This window comes from Hyperolius riggenbachi, chromosome 1 (assembly GCF_040937935.1).
Source record: "Hyperolius riggenbachi isolate aHypRig1 chromosome 1, aHypRig1.pri, whole genome shotgun sequence".
NCBI lineage: Eukaryota > Metazoa > Chordata > Amphibia > Anura > Hyperoliidae > Hyperolius > Hyperolius riggenbachi.
In genome coordinates this window covers 253,756,922-253,779,873 of record NC_090646.1, presented here as the reverse complement: position 1 = coordinate 253,779,873, position 22,952 = coordinate 253,756,922, and the positions used below count along the sequence as shown (strand labels likewise).

The window sequence follows — 22,952 nt, the reverse complement described above, 5'->3', positions numbered from 1 at the left end:
TGGCACAGGGAAATGTGGGCGCACCATGCCCCCGCTATAGGCTGTGATGTGAATTATGGCTGTAGCGGCACTCAGACAGTAATTTGGGCACCGTCAAAAGATGGAGCCCAAATTACTTTAAAGACAGCGTAATTCTGCCACCAGCAATCGCTGGATTCCATCTTACCCCTGAGTCCATGACAGCCTGGAGAGGGAATAGTAATTAACACTGCTGGGACTTTTGCAGGAGCAGAATGAGCCATTTTTTGGCTTTACCCTGCATCCAAACTTCCCAGGGCTGTTTTTCTATGTATGCCATTACCTTGCCCCCTGTGCATTTCAGCCTTGTTAGTGAGTAACTATATCAATTCCCTGCAATAGCAGCAGCAAGGCAGATTAACAGCTCTAAGGGCCCATTCACACTTGGACGATTAGCAGGTGATCCCCACTAATCGCCGAAGCACTAGCTCTTTTTAAAGCGCTAGTGCAATTGGCAGTGATCTCACTGCCGCGATTGCCGTTGATTGCGGGTTTTCTGCAATTAATGGCAATCATGAAAGGTGTTGCCTGCAGCATTTAGCCACAACTCTCAAGCGATCGCAGTACAGTGCTTAAACAAGTGCTGATCGCGATCGCTCTTAATCGCGGGAGTATACACTGATTTTACGGCGTTAATCGTAGTAAAACCACCCGCACAAAACAGTAGCGCTAAGCACTACCGTTTTGTGCTTTTAAGTGTGAATGGGCCCTAAAAAGTATCAGTCATTTGGGAGATGCAGAAAGGAACGTTCTAATTCATAATATAACAATATAAATTCTCCAGTGTCATTCAGCCTCAACAAGACAAATGCTATGTGGAAGCAATGAGTTAAATGAAATGGAATAGCAGTCTGTCTATGCTCAGGAAGGTAATGCCCTAATCTGTTTAGTCCAAAAGCAAACACTGACTCCATGTTTTGTAACTAATAACATACTCTCCATAGTTACAATGGAAGTCATTAATCAGCAGTTTGCCCATGCATTAACTTTAAGACAGAAATTTCCTTTTCTTTCTTATTAGGGGAACGATAGAATATAGGTTTACAATTCAGGACCTACTGATTTCTTTGGCTGCAAAAGTGTCTGAATCACACACCTGAAACAAGCATGTAGCTAATTCAGTCAGAGCACATGATTTGCATGCTTGTACAGGGTATATGGCTAAAAGTATTAGAGTCAGGGGATCAGCAGGACAGCCAGGCAATCTGCATTGTTTAACAAGAAATAAATATGGCAGCCTCCATATACCTTTCACTGATATGCCAATCAGATGTTTCTGACATTATTGTCACATCTGACTAGATTAGCTGCATGCTTGTTTCTGGTGTAATTCAGACACTATTGCAGGAAAATAAATCAGCAGGGCTGCCAAGCAAGCAATTGGTGTTGTTTAAAAGGAAATAAATATGACAGCCTCCATATTCCTCTCACTACAGTTGTCCTTTAAAGAGACTCTGAAGCCTCCAAAAAAAAACTGTTTTTACTTTACAGTCTTCTTTAGCATGAATGCCATAGATGAAACGCTTCATCCCCACGGCTGAAAGCTCAATTAATACCCCCAAATTCCTGGGGCAAAAATTCCCGACTTTCCAGGTTGTGGATTTTGCTGCCCGGGGGAGGCAGAGCTTTGCGCTGTAGCGCTGCCTCCATTTGTGTCAATCTGCGCTGATCGCCGCCTTTCCCCCACCCCTCTCAGTGAAAGAAGACTGAAAGGGGCGGGGAGAGGCAGAGATCCGCGCAGATTGACGCGACTAGAGGCAGAGCTACTGCGCAAAGCTCTGACTCTACACAGAAGGACCCCCGAAATTTGCACCCGGGGATATCGGGGCTATTAATTGAGCTTCTAGCCGCGGGGATGCAGCGTTTCACCTATGGCATTAATGCTAAAGAGGACTGTGAAGTAGAATCAGGTATTTTTGGAGGCTTCAGACTCTCTTTAAGAATTATTTTTTAGCAAATCTGGAGTAGGACAGCATTGCGTAAATTGTTAACTTTGTTATTGTTAGCACCAGTGTCATCATTTTCACACAAGTCCGGGTAAAAGGTGAGATCAAAGTGTGCGCCAAGCCCTGTTTTCTGTACGTGTGTGTAGAGTTGTCAGCACTTCTTTGAAGCTTCTAACAATGAGAAACAGGGAGCCGTCACAAGTAGCTTAGCACATACCTCCGCCCCTTACTTATGCCTGTAAAGCCCCGCACATCAAATCATATATGACTACTATGCTGTGCAGCTTGATAGCACTATTGATTACTGGTTGTCACGTGAGCCATTACATTATCAGCTACATAAGGAACTAGCTATCTGTCATAAACCACTTCATAACAATAAATACATCTGTATCTTACAGACTGGACTTTGCTTTAGTACACCATTATTTCAAGACATATTTAAAGCCTTACATAGTAATATATGCTAAAAGGAATGCTGACAATAAGGCCACTCCCAAAAGCTGCCTTCAGCTCTGGGGTAGGGGGTTTAATATCCTGTGACATAGCATTGTGTTATTCTATATGTTGTTGCTGTTATTCCATCCATTGCATCCATTATCCATTTTTTTTGTGGAATGGCGATATTTTGTATGAACATAAATATTGGCATTAATCCTTGAAATGTATAGAGCTGAACTAGTGGAATGTAAACAGTTGGTAAAAAAGGGACATGTCTCAGACCCCCACAAAGTGATGCACTGGCCCGCCACATAAATCTGACTGAACATTCCACTGTGATAAATTAAAGGCACTGGTGTTTTGTTTTTTTATGGATGCTAAAGTAAATTACTTTAAGGGACACTTGAAGTGAGAGGAACAGGGAGGCTGCCATTTTTCTCTTTTTAAAGGATACCTGAAGTGAAAGGGATATGGAGGCCGCCATATTTATTTCCTTTTAAACAATACCAGCAGCCTGGCAGTCCTGACAATCTTTTTGGCTGCAATAGTGTCTGAATCACACACCTGAAACACACATTTAGCTAATTCAGTCAGAGCACCTGACCTGCATGCTTGCACAAGGTATACGACAGGCTAAAAGTAGGCAGTGGATCAGCAGGACAGACAGGCAATTTGCATTGTTTAAAAATAAATAGATATGGCAGCCTTCATATACCTTTCACTTCATGTGTGCTTTAACGAGAAGTTGTAATTTGTCAGGCTAAACCTTTGGTTTCAGTAGAGTTAGAATCATATGCAACCAGTTGAGTCAGAAGACTTTATGTCAGGGGTATCGCTCAAATACAAAGTAGGGTGAAAATGCACAAGTCATGGGCCAACCTCAATGTCTAGTGGCCACCTCCCTCCTTTATAAAGTTGCTTGATGTCTAACTTCCCTCCCCCATTTTCCTCTACAGTTCCCTGGTGTCTAGTGGCCACCCTCCTTCCCCTATACAGTTTCCTGGTGTTTAGTTGTCCTCCCTCCCCTGTACAGCTCCCTGGCATCTAGTGGCCCCCCTCCCTCCCTTACACAGTTCCTCAGTGTCTAGTGGCCCCACTCCCACCCCTATACAGTTCCTTGGTGTCTAGTGGTTCCCCTCCCACTCCTATACAGTACCCTTGTTTTTTATTGGTCCCCCCTAAACAGTTCCCTTGCGTCTAGTTTCCCCCTCACACCCCTAACCAGTTCCCTGGTGTCTAGTAACCCACCTTCCTACTCTATACAGTTCCCTTGCGTCTAGTTTCCCCCCTCACATCCCTAAACAGTTCCCTGGTGTCTACTGCTCCCCCTCACACCCCTAAACAGTTCCCTGGTGTCTAGTAACCCACCTTCCTCCTCTATACAGTTCCCTGGTGTCTAGTAACCCACCTTCCTCCTCTATACAGTTCCCTGGTGTCCAGCAACCCACCTTCCTCCTCTATACAGTTCCCTGGGCCCATATGCAATTCCCTTTTTCTCCTGGGTTTTCACACCTTGTCATAAAATGGCTTTTGAACCACCCACCAGCAAGCAAGAAAATACTCAGGATAATTTTGATAGTACCTTTTCACCAACTTTTAGGTGTTGTTTCAATTGTAACATACTTATAAGTTATTTTAAAAAGAATATGAAAATTATCTCCTAGGAGATAATTCATGAGAAACACTTATTGCATATGGGCCCTCGTGTCTAGTGATTTCCCCTTCCTCCCCATATGGCTTCCCTAGTGACCTAGGACTTCACATCCAATATAGCTTCCCTGCTGGTCTAGAGTGAGCTAAACATAATGCAAAGTGGGGGAAATACTTGTGGGCCAAATCTGATGGCTCTGCATGCTAGATCTGTTAGACATTTATGATCTACAAACTTGTTTTGGGTCAAAACTCAGAAGCTGCTCGTGTAAAAGGAACAGAACCAGGGACATGGCAGTTCTGAAAAAGTAAATAGCAATGGGAGCATTTACACTATATTTAACAATTAATTAAAGGTAATTTTTTAAAGGTAATTAAATGTAACATAGAATTAAAGTCTGTCTTTCCCTCTTGTTTATTCATTTTTTTTTTCAGTTACGGTATATTTTAGATATTTTGTTCTGTTAAATAACTCAAGTTTGTTCGGTTACGCTGAATACAAAAAGCTGTTATCATTATTAGGTAAAGTGCATTCATCTGCTGTCGACTCTGGGTAATAGATTACTGTTACACTGAGAATGCACAGAGTTACATCATCTTTCCCAGCATTTACAAATACAGAACACTGCTTTTTAATGGAATGTCATTCTCAACAGAACAACAAACACTTATGCGGTTTTTGTGGAATGTGATTACAATTGCAGAGGATTAGAGTTATTAGTACTGTTTGAGAGAAAGCATTGATAAGACAAATCTTAAAATAGCTGGCCCTCTTTGTCATTTTCAATAGGCCATGTGAACAGAATATGATGATGACACGGCAGAAGGTTTACTGTTCTCACCAATGGAGAATGCGCATCACATTGACTGCTTCAGTCAATGTGTCATCTTATACATTTATTCATACACCAGCAGCTATTAATACAAGTCTTTATTTATGTAGCATGGAAATGCGGCAGAAGGGCAGTAAAGCTGGCAACCGTGTAACAGGGTTAGTATTTATGCTAATTCATATTTATTGCTAAAGGGATATACAGTATTTACACTATATTTATACTTTTTTGGTTCATCATTTCCTTTTCAACTAGTCTCCCTTGATGGAAATGGCTCCTGGGACATGTATTCAGCATTTTGCTACATACAGAGATGAGGTTTAGCAGCTGGAAAGAGCTTTGTTAAACAGACACTGAAGCGAAAAAAAATTATGATATAATCATTTGTATGTGTAGTACAATTAAGAAATAAAACATTGGGAGCAGAGACATAAGTCTAATACTGTTTCCAGTGCAGGAAGAGTTAAGAAACTCCAGTTGTTATCTATGCAAAAAAGCCATTGAGCTCCACAACTTTTAAAGTCACAGAGAGCTCTGTCTTCTGAAGCTTGTTATCTCAACTGTCAGTCATTGTATCTTCTTTTTCTCTGCAGAGAAGGGTTCAAAAGTTCACTAGCCTTCTCTGTAAAATCATTTAGAATGCTGAGTAGTGTGTTAACTGCAAATATAAGAGAATGATGTAATGTTATAAAAAAAAAAGCTATATACCTGAAAATAAAAACACGAGAACATTTTCTTTGCTACTAATGTTCTAGCAATTATCCATACTACACAACCAATTCATTATATTATAATTTATTTATTTTTTTGCTTCAGTGTCTCTTTAATATGAGCTGTTGTGACCACCTACTGCCATTAGAGGGAACAGGTTTTATGTACAAAGATTGGCTTCTCATTTTTTAATAGATAACACAATTTCTGCTCACAGAACAATGACCTCTATTGGCTGGATGGAGCAGCTGGAAACCCATATCAGCATTGATCCAGTTAGGTCCCATCTCAGAATATAATTCAGAATGATATTTGACAGAATGGTGGAGAGGAAGGAAGCCTTTTTGTGGCTTGTGAGCTATCCGTTTAAATGCTACTCACATTGCAGCTATGGGGCACCGGGTGCTTATTTTCAGCACCAGCACTTGGCTTTTCTTTATCCAAATGTTGACTTTTGCCGATTGTATTGCCAAGCGCCAGCTACCATATATCGCTGGGTGAACAAGCTAGGGTTTAGACATACTTGTAGGAGGATTAATGTTAGGGATATTTTAGGGGGACGTTAGATTTATTGGTTAGGGTTAGGCATAGGTGTAGGAAGGTTAGTGGGATAGGGTACTGGAAGGTTAGTTACAAGTGCCAGATTTCTGGAAACTATATATTAGCAATGTTGTTACTATCGGCATCACCTGGCACCCAAAATAAGCAGTGGCGGCATAAGGACCCGTTTCCACTAGTGTGGAAACCAGGCCGAATTTGAAGAGTTTCCCCACAGGCAAATCGCTCTGGGAAACTCTACCATAGGAAGTAATGGCACCGCTGGCCGAATCGCTTGCCCTAGCGATTCGGCCGGCATTGCCCACAGATTTCACATGGGAGGCAGCGAATCCCATAGCCGTGCATGGCACGGCTTCTGGGATTCGTCTGCGTTCCCGCAGACCCGGAAGTGCCGCAGCGCGTCTTGCAGCCGCGCGCAGTGGCCAGTGGAAACGGGTCCTAATACATACTGCAGAGGAGGTGTGTGACTGTCCAGAACTATACTAAATATCTTACGGACATTGCTTGTATGGGTGATTGGCACCCTGTCAAACCACAGAAGGATAAGAGACACGACTATGATAGTGTCCAAACTTCACCAAAGAGAGTGATCTGAGTGATAAGGACTGCTAGTCATGTGACTTTAGGCTGTACAAGCAAAATTAAGATAGGCATCTTTTATCATTTGACACAATTTAATTAATAAATGTCTAACAGGTGGGGAAGTGTAGGGGCAATTATAAAATGTATGGAGTTAGGTTTTTAAAGTTATGTATAAAAAAGGAGAACCGCTGTCAGAATTTCATTGCTCAGTGTGTCTCTGCTGGGCAGAATCCACATTATATTTCTGTGTTAACATTCTTCAAGCACCTGTATTACATGTTACCATTTTTGTAGGGCATACCAAGGTGAATGTGATGCAACAACATTCTATTATGCCTCGTACACACCATGCAATTTCCCATCAGAGAGATGGGTCGAATCGATTATTTCTGACAGGTCCGATCTAATATCTAATTGCTTTCCTGATCAATTTTCCGATCACTTATATACAAAATCAATCAGAAAAATGATCGAAAATCAGATCAGACCTGTCGGAAATAATTGATTTGACCTGTCTATCTGATGGGAAATTGCATAGTGTGTACCAGGCATTAAAGGGATGCTAAAGCCATGAAAAACAAATCATTTTTACTTACGAGGGCTTCTAACAGGCCTGGCCACGCGTAGCCTTCTTCGCATTCCCGTCCACAATAGCAAGACGCTATTGCGGTTGGAAACGCAAAGAAGGAGACGTGTGGCCAGGCCTGTGCAGGCGAAGTAAGCCTGTCGGCGAAAACAAAACTAGCTAGCGAGGGAGGGAGGATCCATGAGTGACTGCGAGGGCACAGGACGGCTCAGGAGGCTGGTAGAAGACCCTGGTAAGTAAAAATGATATTTTTTTTTCTCATGGCTTAATTATCCCTTTAAAGTGAAGTATCCAAAAGTAAAAGGAGGGTTTGTTGTCAGGTTAATGATTAGTTTGGAAACACTTTTCATGACCCTAGTTGAGGCTCGGCCATCTAAGTGACTAAGCTTATGCAGTTCAGGCCTTTTAAATTTATATTCATGATGAACTTTGGACAGTGGACACACTCATTGATTGCATATCTTTTGCTTGATTACAAATTAACTAGCAGTCGCGATCCACAAGTTTAACTCAGAAGGAGCTGAAACAGTACATAACATAGCGAGTGTTAGCAATAACAAATGGTTTATAGGTAGTGAAAGAACAACAAGGTTACATGCAGGGCCGGTTCTCTCATGAAGCAAGGTGAAACATTTGCATCAGGTGCAGAGAATACAAGGGCAGCATTTTTGTAACAGCATGCAGGCAGAGTAGGAGGAGAAGTGAGAGGAGAGCAAGGTGAAGAGGTCATCATTGAGGAAAAGCAGCTTGTTGTGCTGTGTGAGGAGTCTGGCAGTGAGTGAGAAAGGGGGAGGGGGGGGCGGGCACCAGAGCAGCACTGTTTCATTTGACTTGCACAGCAGAACGGAGGAGGTGGCACTGTTGTACTGACTGAGGAGGGGGCGCATCCTCACAAGTTTGCCGCAGGCAGCAAAACGTCTAGAAATGGCCCTGATTACAGGAGATGACAGATCATGCCCCACACTGGTGCAGTCATATAGCCCTCCCTCCTTCATCCCTGCTGCTATGCTCAGAGGGTTTTCTGGCATGTGCAAAAGTTAACCTCTTGTACATTTTTTAGATGTAAAAGTTTAGAAGGGTTGAAAAAACTATTTTATACTCCTAAGAAATATTCTAATTTCAGATAATGAGGAAAAGTATTGGAATCTGATTGGGTTCTTATTACGGTTTCCCTCTCTGGTACACTTTCCATCACTTCCTGCCCATCAGCGTAAAACTGTCATTGTTTATGTGTATGAGTGTATGTGTGTCATTTCTTGCCCCATAGACCACCAGGGGTGTATTATATGTATAATCTGGGCAAAGTATTACCCCTAGTGTGCTGCAACCACTAATTAGCAAAAGTAGTTATTCAATATGAGTGGGGCAAGTTATATTATAGCCATGGAGTTCAAAAGAACAGGAAGAGTGCTTAACCTAAAGCTTGAAAGTGAACCTGAAGCGACTTATGTCATGTGCTGGATGCACCAAACGTCGGTAATACTGCAGTGCACAAGAAATGATTTTGCACGAAGAAATTATGTGAAGTCCCTTTCTGTTGTCCAGTACTGGAAGAATTTAAAAAAAACTTGAAATATTATCTATGCAAAAGAGCTTCTCTGAGCTAGTTGACAGCTTGTCAAAGTCAGTCCTGTTTTCAGAAGAGCTTATACAGCCAAAAAGTAGTGAGAGACAGCTTGATATAAGGTTTTACTGCAGGAAAAGTTCAGTACTGTTTGTTTTACAGCTTTAAAGACAGAGTGTGGATTCTAAACTGCAACCGTGACAGTCTGATGCAATGCTATAATTAAAGCTATATACCTGAAAATAAAAAATATGAGACTATTTTCTTTGTTACTAATGTTCTATTTATTATATGTACTACACATACCATGCATCATCTCATAAGTTTATTTTCACTTCAGGTTCACTTTAAATATTTAAGCAAATTGTCCGTTAAGCAATAAAGGGAGCTTACTCATCTTTCTATTAATAGTTGGTGAGAACTGGGTCATTTCACATAGTATGAGGTAATAAAGAAGATGGTAATACTGCTTTACTTAAAGTGAACCTCCGGACTAAAAATCTACTCAGCAGAACTGAAAAGGCATGGTGTTTCTTTAACAGTTTCACAGCATCAGAACTTTGTTTTTCTTACCAAAGCATCATTTTTAGCTGCATTTTTACTTAAAGGGATACTGTAGGGGGGTCGGGGGAAAATGAGCTGAACTTACCCGGGGCTTCTAATGGTCCCCCGCAGACATCCTGTGTTGGCGCAGCCACTCACCGATGCTCCGGCCCCGCCTCCGATTCACTTCTGGAATTTCTGACTTTAAAGTCAGAAAACCACTGCGCCTGCGTTGCCGTGTCCTCGATCCCGCTGATGTCATCAAGAGCGCACAGCGCAGGCCCAGTATGGTCTGTGTCTGCGCAGTACACTCCTGGTGACATCAGCGGGAGCGAGGACACGGCAACGCAGGCGCAGTGGTTTTCTGACTTTAAAGTCAGAAATTCCAGAAGTGAACCGGAGGCGGGGCCAGAGCATTGGGGAGTGGCTGCGCCAACACAGGATGTCTGCGGGGGACCATTAGAAGCCCCGGGTAAGTTCAGCTCATTTTCCCCCGACCCCCCTACAGTATCCCTTTAAGCTCCAGGGCTTTTTTTCCCTGATGCTGTGCAGAGCATGATGGGATTTCCTATGTTGTTATTCACGTTGCCTAGCAACTGGGAGAGGTGCTCAGGACACAGGACAGTTGGAACTGTGCCTCATGCTCCCTGTCACCTCCTTTCAACCAAAAAGATGGCTGCCATCATGAAATCAAACATTTGCCTTTTGTTTTAAAACAGGGTGGGTAAGAGACTATATTACCTATTTTAATTAACATAACTAATGTAACTTAATGACAGTATGTTTGTTTAGGCTGGAGTTCCTCTTTAAGCTCTAGTTTAGTTGCTCAGTGTGCAGGGTACACTGTACTGACACAGTTTTCATTTTAATTTTGGTAGCATAATCACTGACAGCACAAACGTCTTAGAATGATTCAGCAATAAAGGGATAGTTCAGTTTTTGGGTATGTGATGGAGAGCTATTTCATCACCAACCGGCCTTTTAATATCTAGGTTCCCAACGATGGGGTTGCTGCAGCTATTGAAGCCTGCACAAATGTTGCTACCGTTTTGGGAGGTCTCACCTTTTCTTTTTCAGAATTACCAATAATTTTTTTATTTTAATAAGGATTCCAGCAGAAAATCTACTAACAGACTTGAACTATGGGAAGAAGATATTACTGAATTGCATTCCAAAGACATATAAAAAGACAGGGACAGATTTATTTATCCCTCACCAATAATTAACATGTACATTTTGGATGAATGGTTCCTTCAAAGGTGTGTGTGCGTTTTTTTCTCTGTAATGTTCTCTTGTTCTGTTACTAGCTGTTTTGGCGAAAGTTATGCCATTGATAAATGGCGTGTTGTTCACGCATTGGAATTCTCAGGGGGCATATTGTTCTCAAACTATGAAATACAGGCTGTAGAGTAATTACCTGACAATTGTTGGTATGTGAATATGGATACGGAGACTAACCTAGGAAATAGAAACTGGCTTAACTCATGTGTAATAAGGGTTTGGTTAGCAATGAACTTTACAATCTATAATTAAGCACAGCCGAGGCCAACAATGTAGCCAATTTTTGTAGTCATGCTAATTCTAGATCTCAGACATTTTCTCATTAACCCTTCTCTTATGTATTACCGGGATTTTTTTTTGTCTGATTACATCAAGGTGATGTGTTTGATTTCTGAAAGGAAGTCCCGGAAGGTTACTAAAGATAGAATACATTACAGGCAGTATCAGTGGGGATTAGTTTATCTTTGACAGCAATCTAAAAAGTGGCTCAACAAACTCTGATGTGCAGCTCATCTAGCTTCTGTCTCTGGGTGTTGGTGATGAAATGATCAAGGGATAAAGAAAGAATCCATAAACTAACCTCAACTGTAACAGTTTCTATGTGACAAATGCCTAATAGCCAAATACCTACTTGGCAGTGGGCAAGCAAGGATTTCAGTATCCACTAAAGAAAGGTCAGCACTTTGGAATGTGTCTGTAGTAACAGTTACCAGAGAAATGACAGAGGTGTGGACCGTCTGTGCTTCAGCAGTACTACCACCACTAGCCTCAGGGGGGAGATCTGGCAAAGGTGAGCATTCTAGAGCAAATGCAGCATTTATAAGGTAATCCCTTTGCCAGCAGTATATGTTTTTGTTTTTTTTAGACTGTGTCGTCATTGAAATAAAGAATAATGAAGTATGCCAGGGCACCCTGTGTGTTCCTTATATTGATTTACCATTGTTCTATTTAAATCACCAGTATACCAGTTGCTAAATAGCTGCATTATGTCCCACACTAGGGTTTCAGGTTCACTTTCAGCTGCGGGTAACTTAGCTCCAGCTCTGCTAGTTTATTATTCTAAGGAATGCAAGAAAAACAGGCACTCCTGTTTAATGCCTACCTGCAGCTTACAGATCTGATTACAGACATATTTGAACCTGCGTCCTTATCTATATGAGAATTATAAATATGTTGGCTTGCTTTGTTCTACCTACATTTTTATTGGAGTGATTTACACTAAAGACAGGCTGATCATCAGCAACAAGTGATAACAAAACAGACGTGGGCCATTTCCACTTTTTTTTTTTTTTTAAGTGTAATGTCCCCTGACCATTGATTAAAGCAAAGAAATTGTCCCATGTGTACCTGTATGCCTTCAATATGTCATTAAGGAAAAACACAGATAAAGTATGGCTTATTCTACAATGATAATCTGAAATGTACAAGACTGATATGTTATAGTGATTTATCAGATTGGCTGTTTTCCTCAAAGGACAACTGTAATGAAAGGTATATGGAGGCTGCCATGTTAGGAATACCAATTGCCTGACTGTCCTGCTGATCCTCTTCCTCTAAGGCTAGGTCAGTGATCTGCAAACTTGGCTCTCCAGCTGTTAAGGAACTACAAGTCCCACAATGCATTTGCCTTTATGAATCATGACTGTGGCTTTCAGACTCCCGCAATGCATTGTGGGACTTGTAGTTCCTTAACAGCTGGAGAGCCAAGTTTGCAGATCACTGGGCTAGGTTTCCATCGCTACGATTCCGTGCCGATTCCCCGCCCAGGAATTCAAATGGATTTTAGTAGCTTATAGAAGTCTATGTAAGGCATCCGAATTCGTGGCCGAGGAAAAATCTGAGGCCCTGCAGCATAATTCTGTGTGTGACTGTCTGAATACCATAGCTGCATTATTGTCAGATCTGACAAGTTTAGCTGCATGCTTGTTTCTGGTGTTAGGGCCAGGTTCCACTAGCAGTTGAGACCGTTTCTGATCTGACCACTACTCCCATTCTGCTGATTATCGCTAAATCAAGACATGCACGTTATAGTGATTTGGCTGCTTGCTGCATAAAACTGCAGCTTGCCATCCAGATTGGAACTGCAGTGCAATATGGGCGGCAAACCGTGGAAGAGTTGGGCCGTGTTTCCCCACCCCTGTTGTATGAGGGGAAACACTGCAGATTCATCTTGGATTTGGGCTCAGTGGAAACAGGCCCTTATTCAGACATTACTGCAGCCAAATAGATCAGCTGGATGCCAGGCAACTGGTAATGTTTAAAAGGAAATAAATATGGCAGCCTCCATACCCCTCTCACTTCAGCTGTCCTGAAGTGAGTGGGATATGGAGGCTGGCATATTTGTTTATTTTTAAATACTTTAATTAGCATCACGTCTTTAATAGTGCAGTCATTCAGACGGTTTAAATGGAGAAAATGAATCACTCTGCAGTTTGGTATCATTGTGTATCCCACACTGAGCATGGGCAAGAGGAGGCAAAGGAAAGAGATGCCTGAGCAGATCAGAAAGAAAACTATAGCGATGCATGGTAACAGCAATGGCTATAAAACCATCTAAAAAGCAGCATGGTGATGTTCCTGTGACAGATACCACAATTATTAAGAAGTTTGGTTCAGGGGAGTGTAGCTAATCCCTGGGGACATGAAACCCTAGAATGATTAGAAGGATTGTGAGAATGACAGGCAAAAAACCAAGGACAACTTCCAAAGTGTTACAAACTGAACTCTAAGAGCAAGGTCATCAGAGTCATTGCAGTATCCATCACTGTTGTGAGTGACAGTGAAAACAATAGAAAAAGACCAATAAGCACTCCACTGTTCAAATAAACATTAAAAGTGAGACATTCTCATTTGCTAATGTACTTGTTGACAACCCATAAAACTGGAGTTTTTTGCCACTTCACATCAGCTCTATTTCCACAAAGGAATCAATGAAGCTTTCAAAGAAAATAACATCATATCTACTGTGAAACATGGAAGAGGCTAAGTTATGCTTTGATCAGCTTTCCTAATCGGGTATGGGGCACCTTGGGTCTGTGCAGAGACCAATGAGATCTCAAGACTATCAAGCCATTTTGAAATATACTGATCTGTAAGAGAAAGCTCTGCCTATGTCGCAGGCCATGGATCCTCCAGCAGGACACAGCTAAAAGCCCACAAAAATGGCTAAGAACAAATCATTGTACTACTTTGAAGTGGCCTTCTAGAAGCTCTGATTTGAATCCTACAGAACATGTATAGAAATAATTGAAACATGCAAGCAGATGAGGCATCATCCTCAAGACAGAGTTCAAACTATCAAAGTTGGCACAGTTGGTGCAGTCTGCTCGGGACATGTGCACCAAACTACTCGTTAAAGAGACACTGAAGCGAAAAAAAAATGATGATATTATGATTTGTATGTGTAGCACAGCGAAGAAATAAAACATTAAGATCAGATACATCAGTGTAATTGTTTCCAGTACAGGAAGAGTTGAGAAACTCCAGTTGTTATCTTTGTGCAAACAAGCCATTAAGCTCTCCGACTAAGTTAGTCGTGGAGAGGGCTGTTATCTGACTTTTATTATCTCAACTGTTCCTGGACTATTTACTTTTCCTCTGCTAGAGGAGAGGTCATTACTTCACAGACTGCTCTGAAAGACTCATTTTGAATGCTGAGTGTTGTGTAATCTGCACATATTATGGAATGATGCAATGTTAGAAAAAACACTATATACCTGAAAATAAAAGTATGAGAATATTTTCTTTGCTGCTAATCTTCTAGTAATTATTCATAGTACACAACCAATTCACTATATCATATTTTTTTTTTCGCTTCAGTGTCTCTTTAAGAGATGCAGAAACCCCACGAGCGCTACAAGAATCGCCTGCTTGCAGCATTTGCATCTAAATGGTGTTCAACAAGATTTTAGTTTAATGGTCCGTACATTTTTGTCCATGCTATTTTCATCTGTGTTATTATATAAAATATTCTTTTAAATGAAATCTGTAAAGCAACATCTGATTTTTGTTATATATGGAAAAATGAATGATGGTTGCAAATTGCTTTTTCCATTTAAAAGCTATTTAAATTATTTAAATATTATTTTATGGGACAGGGTACCAACAAATGTGTCTATGTCTGCAGGTTATAAATAATGTCATGTAATTTAGGCTGTGTGAGGCCTGGTTCACACTTGTGCTAGTGGCATATGGATCCGTGAAAAAGGATCCGATCATACCGGTTGATCGGATCTGTTTTTCACTCCATTTGCCTTCCACTACTTCCTTCCGTTTCTCCATATCTGCCCCCCGACCCCATCAGCAAAGTTAATTTTGTTGGATAGAATGGTCCATTTCTTCACTAGTGTGAAGAAACATTCCGTTTTCTCATTGCCCCATGCGATGCTCCAGCTTCCTTTAAGATTCCGCTGGGCTCAGCGGTCCGGAAAAATAGCTGCAGCAAGAAACTTGCAGTCTGTTCAGCGGATCGTGCGGAATAGATCCGTTATAACAGACGGATTTGAACGGAACAATAGGTTAATAATGGATCCATACGCATCCGTTCTAATCTGTTCCCTTCCGATCCAGGAACGGACCATTTTTTAGCGCTAATGTGAACCGGGCCTTAGTCCTTATGTTTGCTTTTATTGACATATGTTATAATGTAGGAATTAAACCATACAGGTAATGCAAGAATAAGTAGTCTCAACAAACGTCTGAAACTGCAGAAATGAGCTAAATTATCTTAAAGATCTTTCTGTAAGGGCTGGAACCCACAGGAGCGATTTTGGCAGCGTTTTGGCAGCACTGCGATACGCTAGCAGTTTGCCAAAACGCTGGGCTAATATTAATGGATGGGGCAACTTCCACAGGAGCGTTTGCGTTTCTCAGAAACGCAAACGCAGGACGTGCAGCATTTTGGGAGCGTTAGCGCTTCAATGTAAAGTATTGAACCGCTAGCGGAAACGCTCAGCAAAACCTAAACTGAGCGGTTTTGCTAGCGTTTTGCGGTTCAGCACACTGTAACAAAATGAAAAATAATTCACAGGACCAATCAGGATAAAAACGCAAAACGCAAAACGCTGGGCAAAAAAATACAATGTTGCAAAACACGACCAAAAACGCGCATGAATCCGCTTGCAAACCGCTCAGACAAAACGCTAGCGGTTGCGGTTTGCGTTTGCGGATTTCAGTGGGTTCCAGGCCTTATAGTTTATTTCAAGCACACAACACAGTTAGGGCAGTGGTAACAATGATGTATGGTCTATGGATCTCTCTACATTGCTTGACAAAGATAAAGGTTGGTATAATATTATTACGGATAATATTTGGGGTGAGATCTGTATAAAATGCAATCTCGACATGTATGGATGCAAGTGATCATTTGGAGCAATCTTACCTGTTCTATATATATATATAGGGACCTATAAAATGGTACTGTATATTTAGACTGTTCCAACGTATACTGTGTAGTGGTTAGTAGATTTTTAGAAGATAGCTCAAACAGTATGTGCAGCCAGCATTAGACTAGGTCTGCATGAGCAAGATTAATGACTTGCTATCACTAAATATAGTTTAATATAAACTGATTTCAGTATCAGCCGAACTGCCCATTTTTTTTACCTGAGAGAAATTGAAAAAATGTTTGACCAGAATCAGAATCAGAATCAGAATTTATTTCGCCAAGTACAACAGTGGATTGTACCCGGAATTGGTTTTGGCGCATACAGGGTCGTTGATGAAAACAAGAAAAAAGCACGATTAAGCATGGGACAAACATAGACATGGGACAAGCATACATAGGACAACATTACAGCTTGTGCGTACAATTGAGCAGAGCGTCGTATACAGTTAAGCATGGTACATACGTATACGTATAAACAACAAAAGCAAAATAAAAAGCAAAAACAGAGAACATTACAGCATACACGTACAGTTAACGTAATACAAACAGAGCAAAAACAAGTTGAATATAAGTTGAAGGAGCTTTAATTCCCAACCAGTGGTCCGGGAGACACAATGGTTGCCCTGCCACTCATCACTACAGTGGACTCCCACCGACTGAACCTCCATATTTAGTTAGGTGGACATAATGTTAATTTAACACTAGTTAAATGGACATAATGGCAGACAAAATAGTGTCATAAGTTATTTCCCTGGTTATACCCACCAAACTATTGCCTCCATTATATCCACCACTAGCCACCATTACATCTACAGTTACATGGGAGTAAAATATCTTGCTCTCAAGAGATAAACCTCACTCGTGTAGCCCAGGCCTAATGTTGGCCATATACAAAGGGCCTTTTATTCGACATTTTGCCAGGCGATTTTCCTATCAATTTTGAAAGATTGCCTGATTTTCCAGTATTCCTTCAATTGCAATTATTCAGAAAATACTGCAGGCAGCACATTTTTGATTTAAAGTAAATTGCAAGCACTGAAGTGGAATCGACCTGATAGGGTTCCACTGTCCTAGCTCTTTGCTGAACGCTGGAAATTGCTGACAATCGACAAGTGCACTGAAAGCACTGCTAGTGGGCCCCAACCCTTCCACACTTTAATGCAGTCATCTTGAAGCAAACATGTATAGGTTTGCAAACAGATGGCAAGATCGGGCAGTTGGAAATCTTTGTTTGCTGCTCTTTTTGGCTTTGCTAATAAATAAAACAGAGCCATTATAGTCCAATAGGCAGTAATGGGGAAATTGCTTGTGAAGATAAGGTCAAGCAGAGCTTTCCATGGGGACTGTTCCAGGTGTCACCAGTCCAGCACTCATTACTGCACACAGAATTGGAAACATCTATGTGGCAGGAACTGATTCTCAGTTTTCTTACAGTGCACAGGGAAGCAGTATCTCCTTTTTAATGCCCAGTGTATATGAGGTGTGTTCTAAATTTTGTCAGTATACATGAATCATTCTGAGGCAGGCTTTACAGCCAAAAGCTTACTGCTTTTCTTCTAAGTTAGCCAATAAATGGTATCATCCCTATTCAAAACTTCTTGCAGTGCACAGGGAATAAAGTGATTACCTAAATATGAAGCTATCTGCCCGATGAAAGTCAGTCTGACCTCACACCATACAATTTTTATATTTCTTTTTTTTACTGATTGTAACTAGTTATGCAAAAAAAAAAAAAAATAAAACTCCATAAAAATTCCTTGGGTCTATAAATCACCCTACACCATTACATTTTCATGAAGAATGATTTTCAAAAATCCAACACTCCCGATCAACTTTTATTGAAAAAAATGGTAAATTCGACCAGATTTCTAGAACAAATTAAAAAAAAATCTTCAGTTTTTCTGTGCTGTAAAATTAGATCATTTTATTGCATTGTGTGTGGCCACCTTAAAGGGACACTTAAGTCAAACAAAAAAAAATGAGTTTTACTCACCTGGGGCTTCCAATAGCCCCCTGCAGCTGTCCGGTACCCTCGCCGTCTCCCTCCGATCCTCCTGGCCCCGCCGGCAGCCACTTCCTGTTTCGGTGACAGGAGCTGACAGGCTGGGGACGCGAGTGATTCTTCGCGTTGCTGGCCACAATAGCGCCATCTATGCTGCTATAGCATATATCATATACCATATAGCAGCATAGAGGGTGCTAATGTGTCTGGGAACGCGAAGAATCACTCGCGTCCTCAGCCTGTCAGCTCCTGTCACCGAAACAGGAAGTGGCTGCCGGCGGGGCCAGGAGGATCGGAGGGAGACGGCGAGGGTACCGGACAGCTGCAGGGGGCTATTGGAAGCCCCAGGTGAGTAAAACTCATTTTTTTTTGTTTGACTTAAGTGTCCCTTTAAGGTGCATCAAATAAGTGAGAAGCCAGAAAGCTCAATATGATTCCTCTGATATTACGACACCTGGTCTGGCTCCAGGGTACGACAAGCGAGCCAGATGCCTTAGGCCAAGAGTTTGCCTTGACGTGTCTTACACACATTCATGTCATGTTTTCAAGTCTATTTTTTAGGTCCTACATTTTGTTGAGATGGATCTATCTCAGGCAGTTTACTTTCCATTCCAGTTGTAGAGTAATATTAGCAATGCTGTATTACATAAGTTTGATTTCCTTTTTTTGTTTTTTAGGAAAAAAATAATATTAAAAAAAAAAAATAAACTTTTTAAACTAAAAGCAATTGTAAACATTTTGTTTGGTGATTATGGTCCGCCCAGTGGCGTACCTAAGGAGCTTTGGGCCCTAGTGCAAGTTTTACATTGGGCCCCCCAAGCAATTTTACATGTACCAATTTATAAATCGCAACAAAACCTGCCAAGGACATCCACAGTAAGAGAGGTGTAAGCAGAGGAGGGGAACAGTTTGTTAATGATTACCACTATTCAAAGCATAGAAGTGGTGATCATTATCAGCATAGCACCATTGGAGAGCTGATACTGTGGGTGAGGGAGGGCCCCTAGTGGCCCCCCCTAGTCCAAGGGCCCTGCTGCGGTTGCAACCTTTGCATTCCCTATTGCTACGCCACTGGGTCCACCATTCCAATTATGACCCCAGTGGACAATATTTAGAGGAGCATTTCTCACAATAAAATGGCTGATTGTTCAGAGACACAGCTCAACGTGAACGTACTGACTCAAGCTACAGTATGGAGACTATTGCAACATCGTTGTAAAAGGTCTGTCTATCAGGTCACCTTTTATTTTGGTTTATAGGTAATTTACATTACTGCACCCATCCTTTCAGAAATGGCATCACAGGTTTATTACAGACGTAGAAAAATGACACCTAGCTGAAGAATGCACAGAATGTGGCGGAAGCAGCTGTTGTCAAGCACTGTCTTGCCTTGGAGAATACATACATTTACATGAACCTGTTCTTACTAATTTAATATTTTTATTTTTTTTAAATACAAGCTTGTACTCAAAAGACATGCAATTTTCTCATGTAATGACTTCAATTTACTGCATTACTCAGACTGTAAGACATTTCTATCATTGTTTTATATTTGTAGTGTACCAGCATTACAGTATGATTTATTTAGGTACATTAATGCTTGCCTCATTAAAAAAATAGTTTTTTTTTCATGGGTAATCAAAAACAGGCAGGCACATTCAAACGCTACATTCTCCTGCTGCTAAGTCTTTGTACTGCTGCACTCAACAGGATGGCGAAGTAAGCACATAAGTAAGGATACTATCAACTCATATAAGAACTTGGACCAAAATTAAAGCCAAATTGCTTGCGCTATATTATTTTCCATTAAACGTATATATCATAAAAGCATATAGGAGTGCTGAGCTGAGGAAAATGGGTTTATATAGCAATTTGATTATGGACTGTAGTTAAAGGACCACTATAATGTAAAATTGTAAAATTTTAAATATATAACTTTACAATGTACATTTCTTCCTAAGTAAAATGCACTATAAATTATTTTTTCCTATGTCGCTGTCATTCACAATAGGCATTTAAAAGCTTACATCTTACAGATTTTGGACTAGTCCATCTCTTCATAGGGGGTTCTCAGAAATACGTTTATTCTTTACAAAAGCACTGCCTAAAAAGGATGTATACAAAGATGCTGGCTAGCTTCCCTACTTGCTTGTACACCATTTTGGCAGTTGGACTGAGCAACTGCCATTCAGTAGGTGCTATTGTAAATAAAGAAATACCGGAGAATCCCCCATTCACTTTCAGATTTTAACTATCTGTTGTAAGTGACAGCTACATGGGAAAAAGGTAATTCATAGTGCATTCTACTATGAGATGAATCTACTATGAGATTAATCTACATTATATGGATGTATTCTCTATTTTAATATTTTTTGGCATACTTGTCCTATAAAAGATCATGGTGTGACAAGGTGTGCAGAGAATGCATGTTTACAGTATGTACTCTTATTGATCTGCACAGATATTGCAAGGTACCAGGCTGCAGACACAGCATTACAGTATATCTAAAGTCACCTGACTTGTGCAGGGATAAATATCTATTGCGTTCCTAAGCTATCTATTCTCTGTCACTCTGAAGACACCGAATCAAAATCCAAACAGTGCAGTGACAATCAGAGTATGAAAGTTTACAAATAATTGGAGGCATGGAGCCATGAAGAATGATTCTTTCCTAATAACAGCGATAACTCCAATTGTATCTATGGGAATTCAATAAGGACTTGTTACACTGCTGACAAAACTAGTGGCAGGCTTGCTTTAGGTTGGATTTTTGTTCTCGTCATGTGTTTCAACATACTGTAACTACATACATGCAAGCATAGGTCACATACATGTCTAGACAGACATTAGACTGCAAAACAGTTCAGACAATAATGGAAGAAACACTGAATATACTGATGCATAGTAACGAATGCAAATATTTTAAATAACCTATTATAATACTTATAGCATCAACTCATTACTTTCTATTTTAGTTAATTTTTTCCTTTAACGCAAACATATAAATCCCACTGGCCTCAATTCACGGAGCATTATCAAACGTTTATCAAACACTTTATCAAACGTTTGATAATTTACCTCATGGGTAAAATCTCATTTTAAATTCACTAAGGTGTTATATATTTATCGAATGTTTTACCGATAAAACGTTCAACAAATATATAACACCTTAGTGAATTTAAAATGAGATTTTACCCATGAGGTAAATTATCAAACGTTTGATAAAGTGTTTGCTAAACGTTTGATAATGCTCCGTGAATTGAGGCCACTGTTTACAAATGCGATTATCATTTCTTCTTGTCACATGGTCTCTCAAATATGAATAATTGTGTGATAATATGTCCTCAAGCATGAGCCCACAGCCTAGGGCTTACTCCTACCAAAATGACACCAAGCATGAGGCATTAATCCAAAACAACCAACCAGGTTTCAGTAGTTAAATGAAACAAGTATTTAGTCAGGTTGCTATGGGCAATGACACTTTTCCTTCTTTTGTCATTTGGAGTTTCCGTAATAAATTAGCCTCCATAACTCTACTGACTTTAAAGCGGTCCTAATGAAATGCTCCAAGTTTAATTGATGGCTTTCTCCTGGTGACAAATAGTAGGAAGTCTATGGAAGGCTATAGGAAAGCCTACATGTCTGAGCTGCCAGGTGAATTGCACATTGTATACTCACCGATAAATATTATCACACTGGAAATCCTCCTGAAACAATCCATGCTGTCAGCCGGTGGGGAGAGACGAGCCCTTGATGTTGGGATGCAGACGCTGGCTGTCAGTCTCGTCTTGGCTGTCAGTTGTAAGGACTTGGGAGAGCCTGTGTGTGTGCGGAGGAGCCCCGTACAGAACTCTGAGGAATGACTAATCAGGCTCAGTGTTCAGGCAGGTTTCCCTCTCACAAGGAATGTAACTCTCAATTACTCAGCTCTGCAGTGACCTCTGTGCTACAGCGTCATTTATATAACCAGTCCTCCTAGATAACTGGTTTGGCACCAATTCCAACACAGACGCACTTTGAGGGAGGGAGGAGGAATATTTCTTTTGTCTTTCAACCCACCAGCAGGAAGTTTCTTAAACTTAGAAAACCTCCTTCTCCTAGGTTTTTGCTGAGAGCAATAAAATGTGACAGGATGCTAGAGGTGGGTGGCTGCGCAGGTACTGAAACAAGCTTCACACCCAGACCTATGATGAAGGACTCACCCCTGTTCTGTTAAATTTGAACTTGAAGGCAAACAGCTAAATGTACAATGAAGTGAAGTACCTTGATTGCATTGGCGTAATAATCACCCCTGGCATCGCAGGGGAGCCCAGAGGCTTTGGGGGGCCCTCCTCCTTGCTCTCCCCAACCGCAAGTGCAGCCAATTAGCAAAAAAAAAACCTCCCTGTTCACTCACAAAAACCATCCCGCCACCTCCGCCTGCCATGTAGTGTAGCGAGTACCGGGAGCGTGTGTAATGTTTTCCTGCTTTCAGACATTGCTTCACAGCAGACCACTCTCTGCTGCCATTCATTGGCTCCTGATCACGTGACCTGCATAGGGTTCGGGGTCCCCGTGTTATCATATTGCAGGGGGGCCCTATTAAGTCTAGTTACGCCGCTGCTTGATTGGTAACTCTGCCCAGACAATCCTGTGGTTTACATAGCTAGAGAGACCAGCAAGACAGCAGTAAGCAGTAAAATGGACTGACTTTGCCATGCTTTCCCACCTCCCCAGGCTGAGAGCTGCTGCTCAGAGTAATAGGGCCAGTTCCTACCGGCTTCTGCGGGGCATTAAACAACAGCCACATCACTCGTCACTTGAAGTGGAACTTTAACCCAGAATTGAACTTCATTCCAATCAGTAGCTGAT

The 22,952-nt window shown here is 41.1% G+C and overlaps 1 protein-coding gene across 1 annotated transcript in view; it reads right to left on the bottom strand.

The window, feature by feature from the left end:
- The window catches only part of EREG (epiregulin), a 40,582-nt gene extending 18,543 nt beyond the window's left edge, over positions 1 to 22,039 (bottom strand). The window contains exon 1 of the mRNA XM_068232930.1: positions 21,780 to 22,039. Coding sequence (XP_068089031.1) covers positions 21,780 to 21,822 — 43 coding nt within the window. The 5' untranslated portion in view covers positions 21,823 to 22,039. The remainder of the gene's footprint in view (positions 1 to 21,779) is intronic.
- Between the last annotated feature and the right edge of the window lie 913 nt (positions 22,040 to 22,952).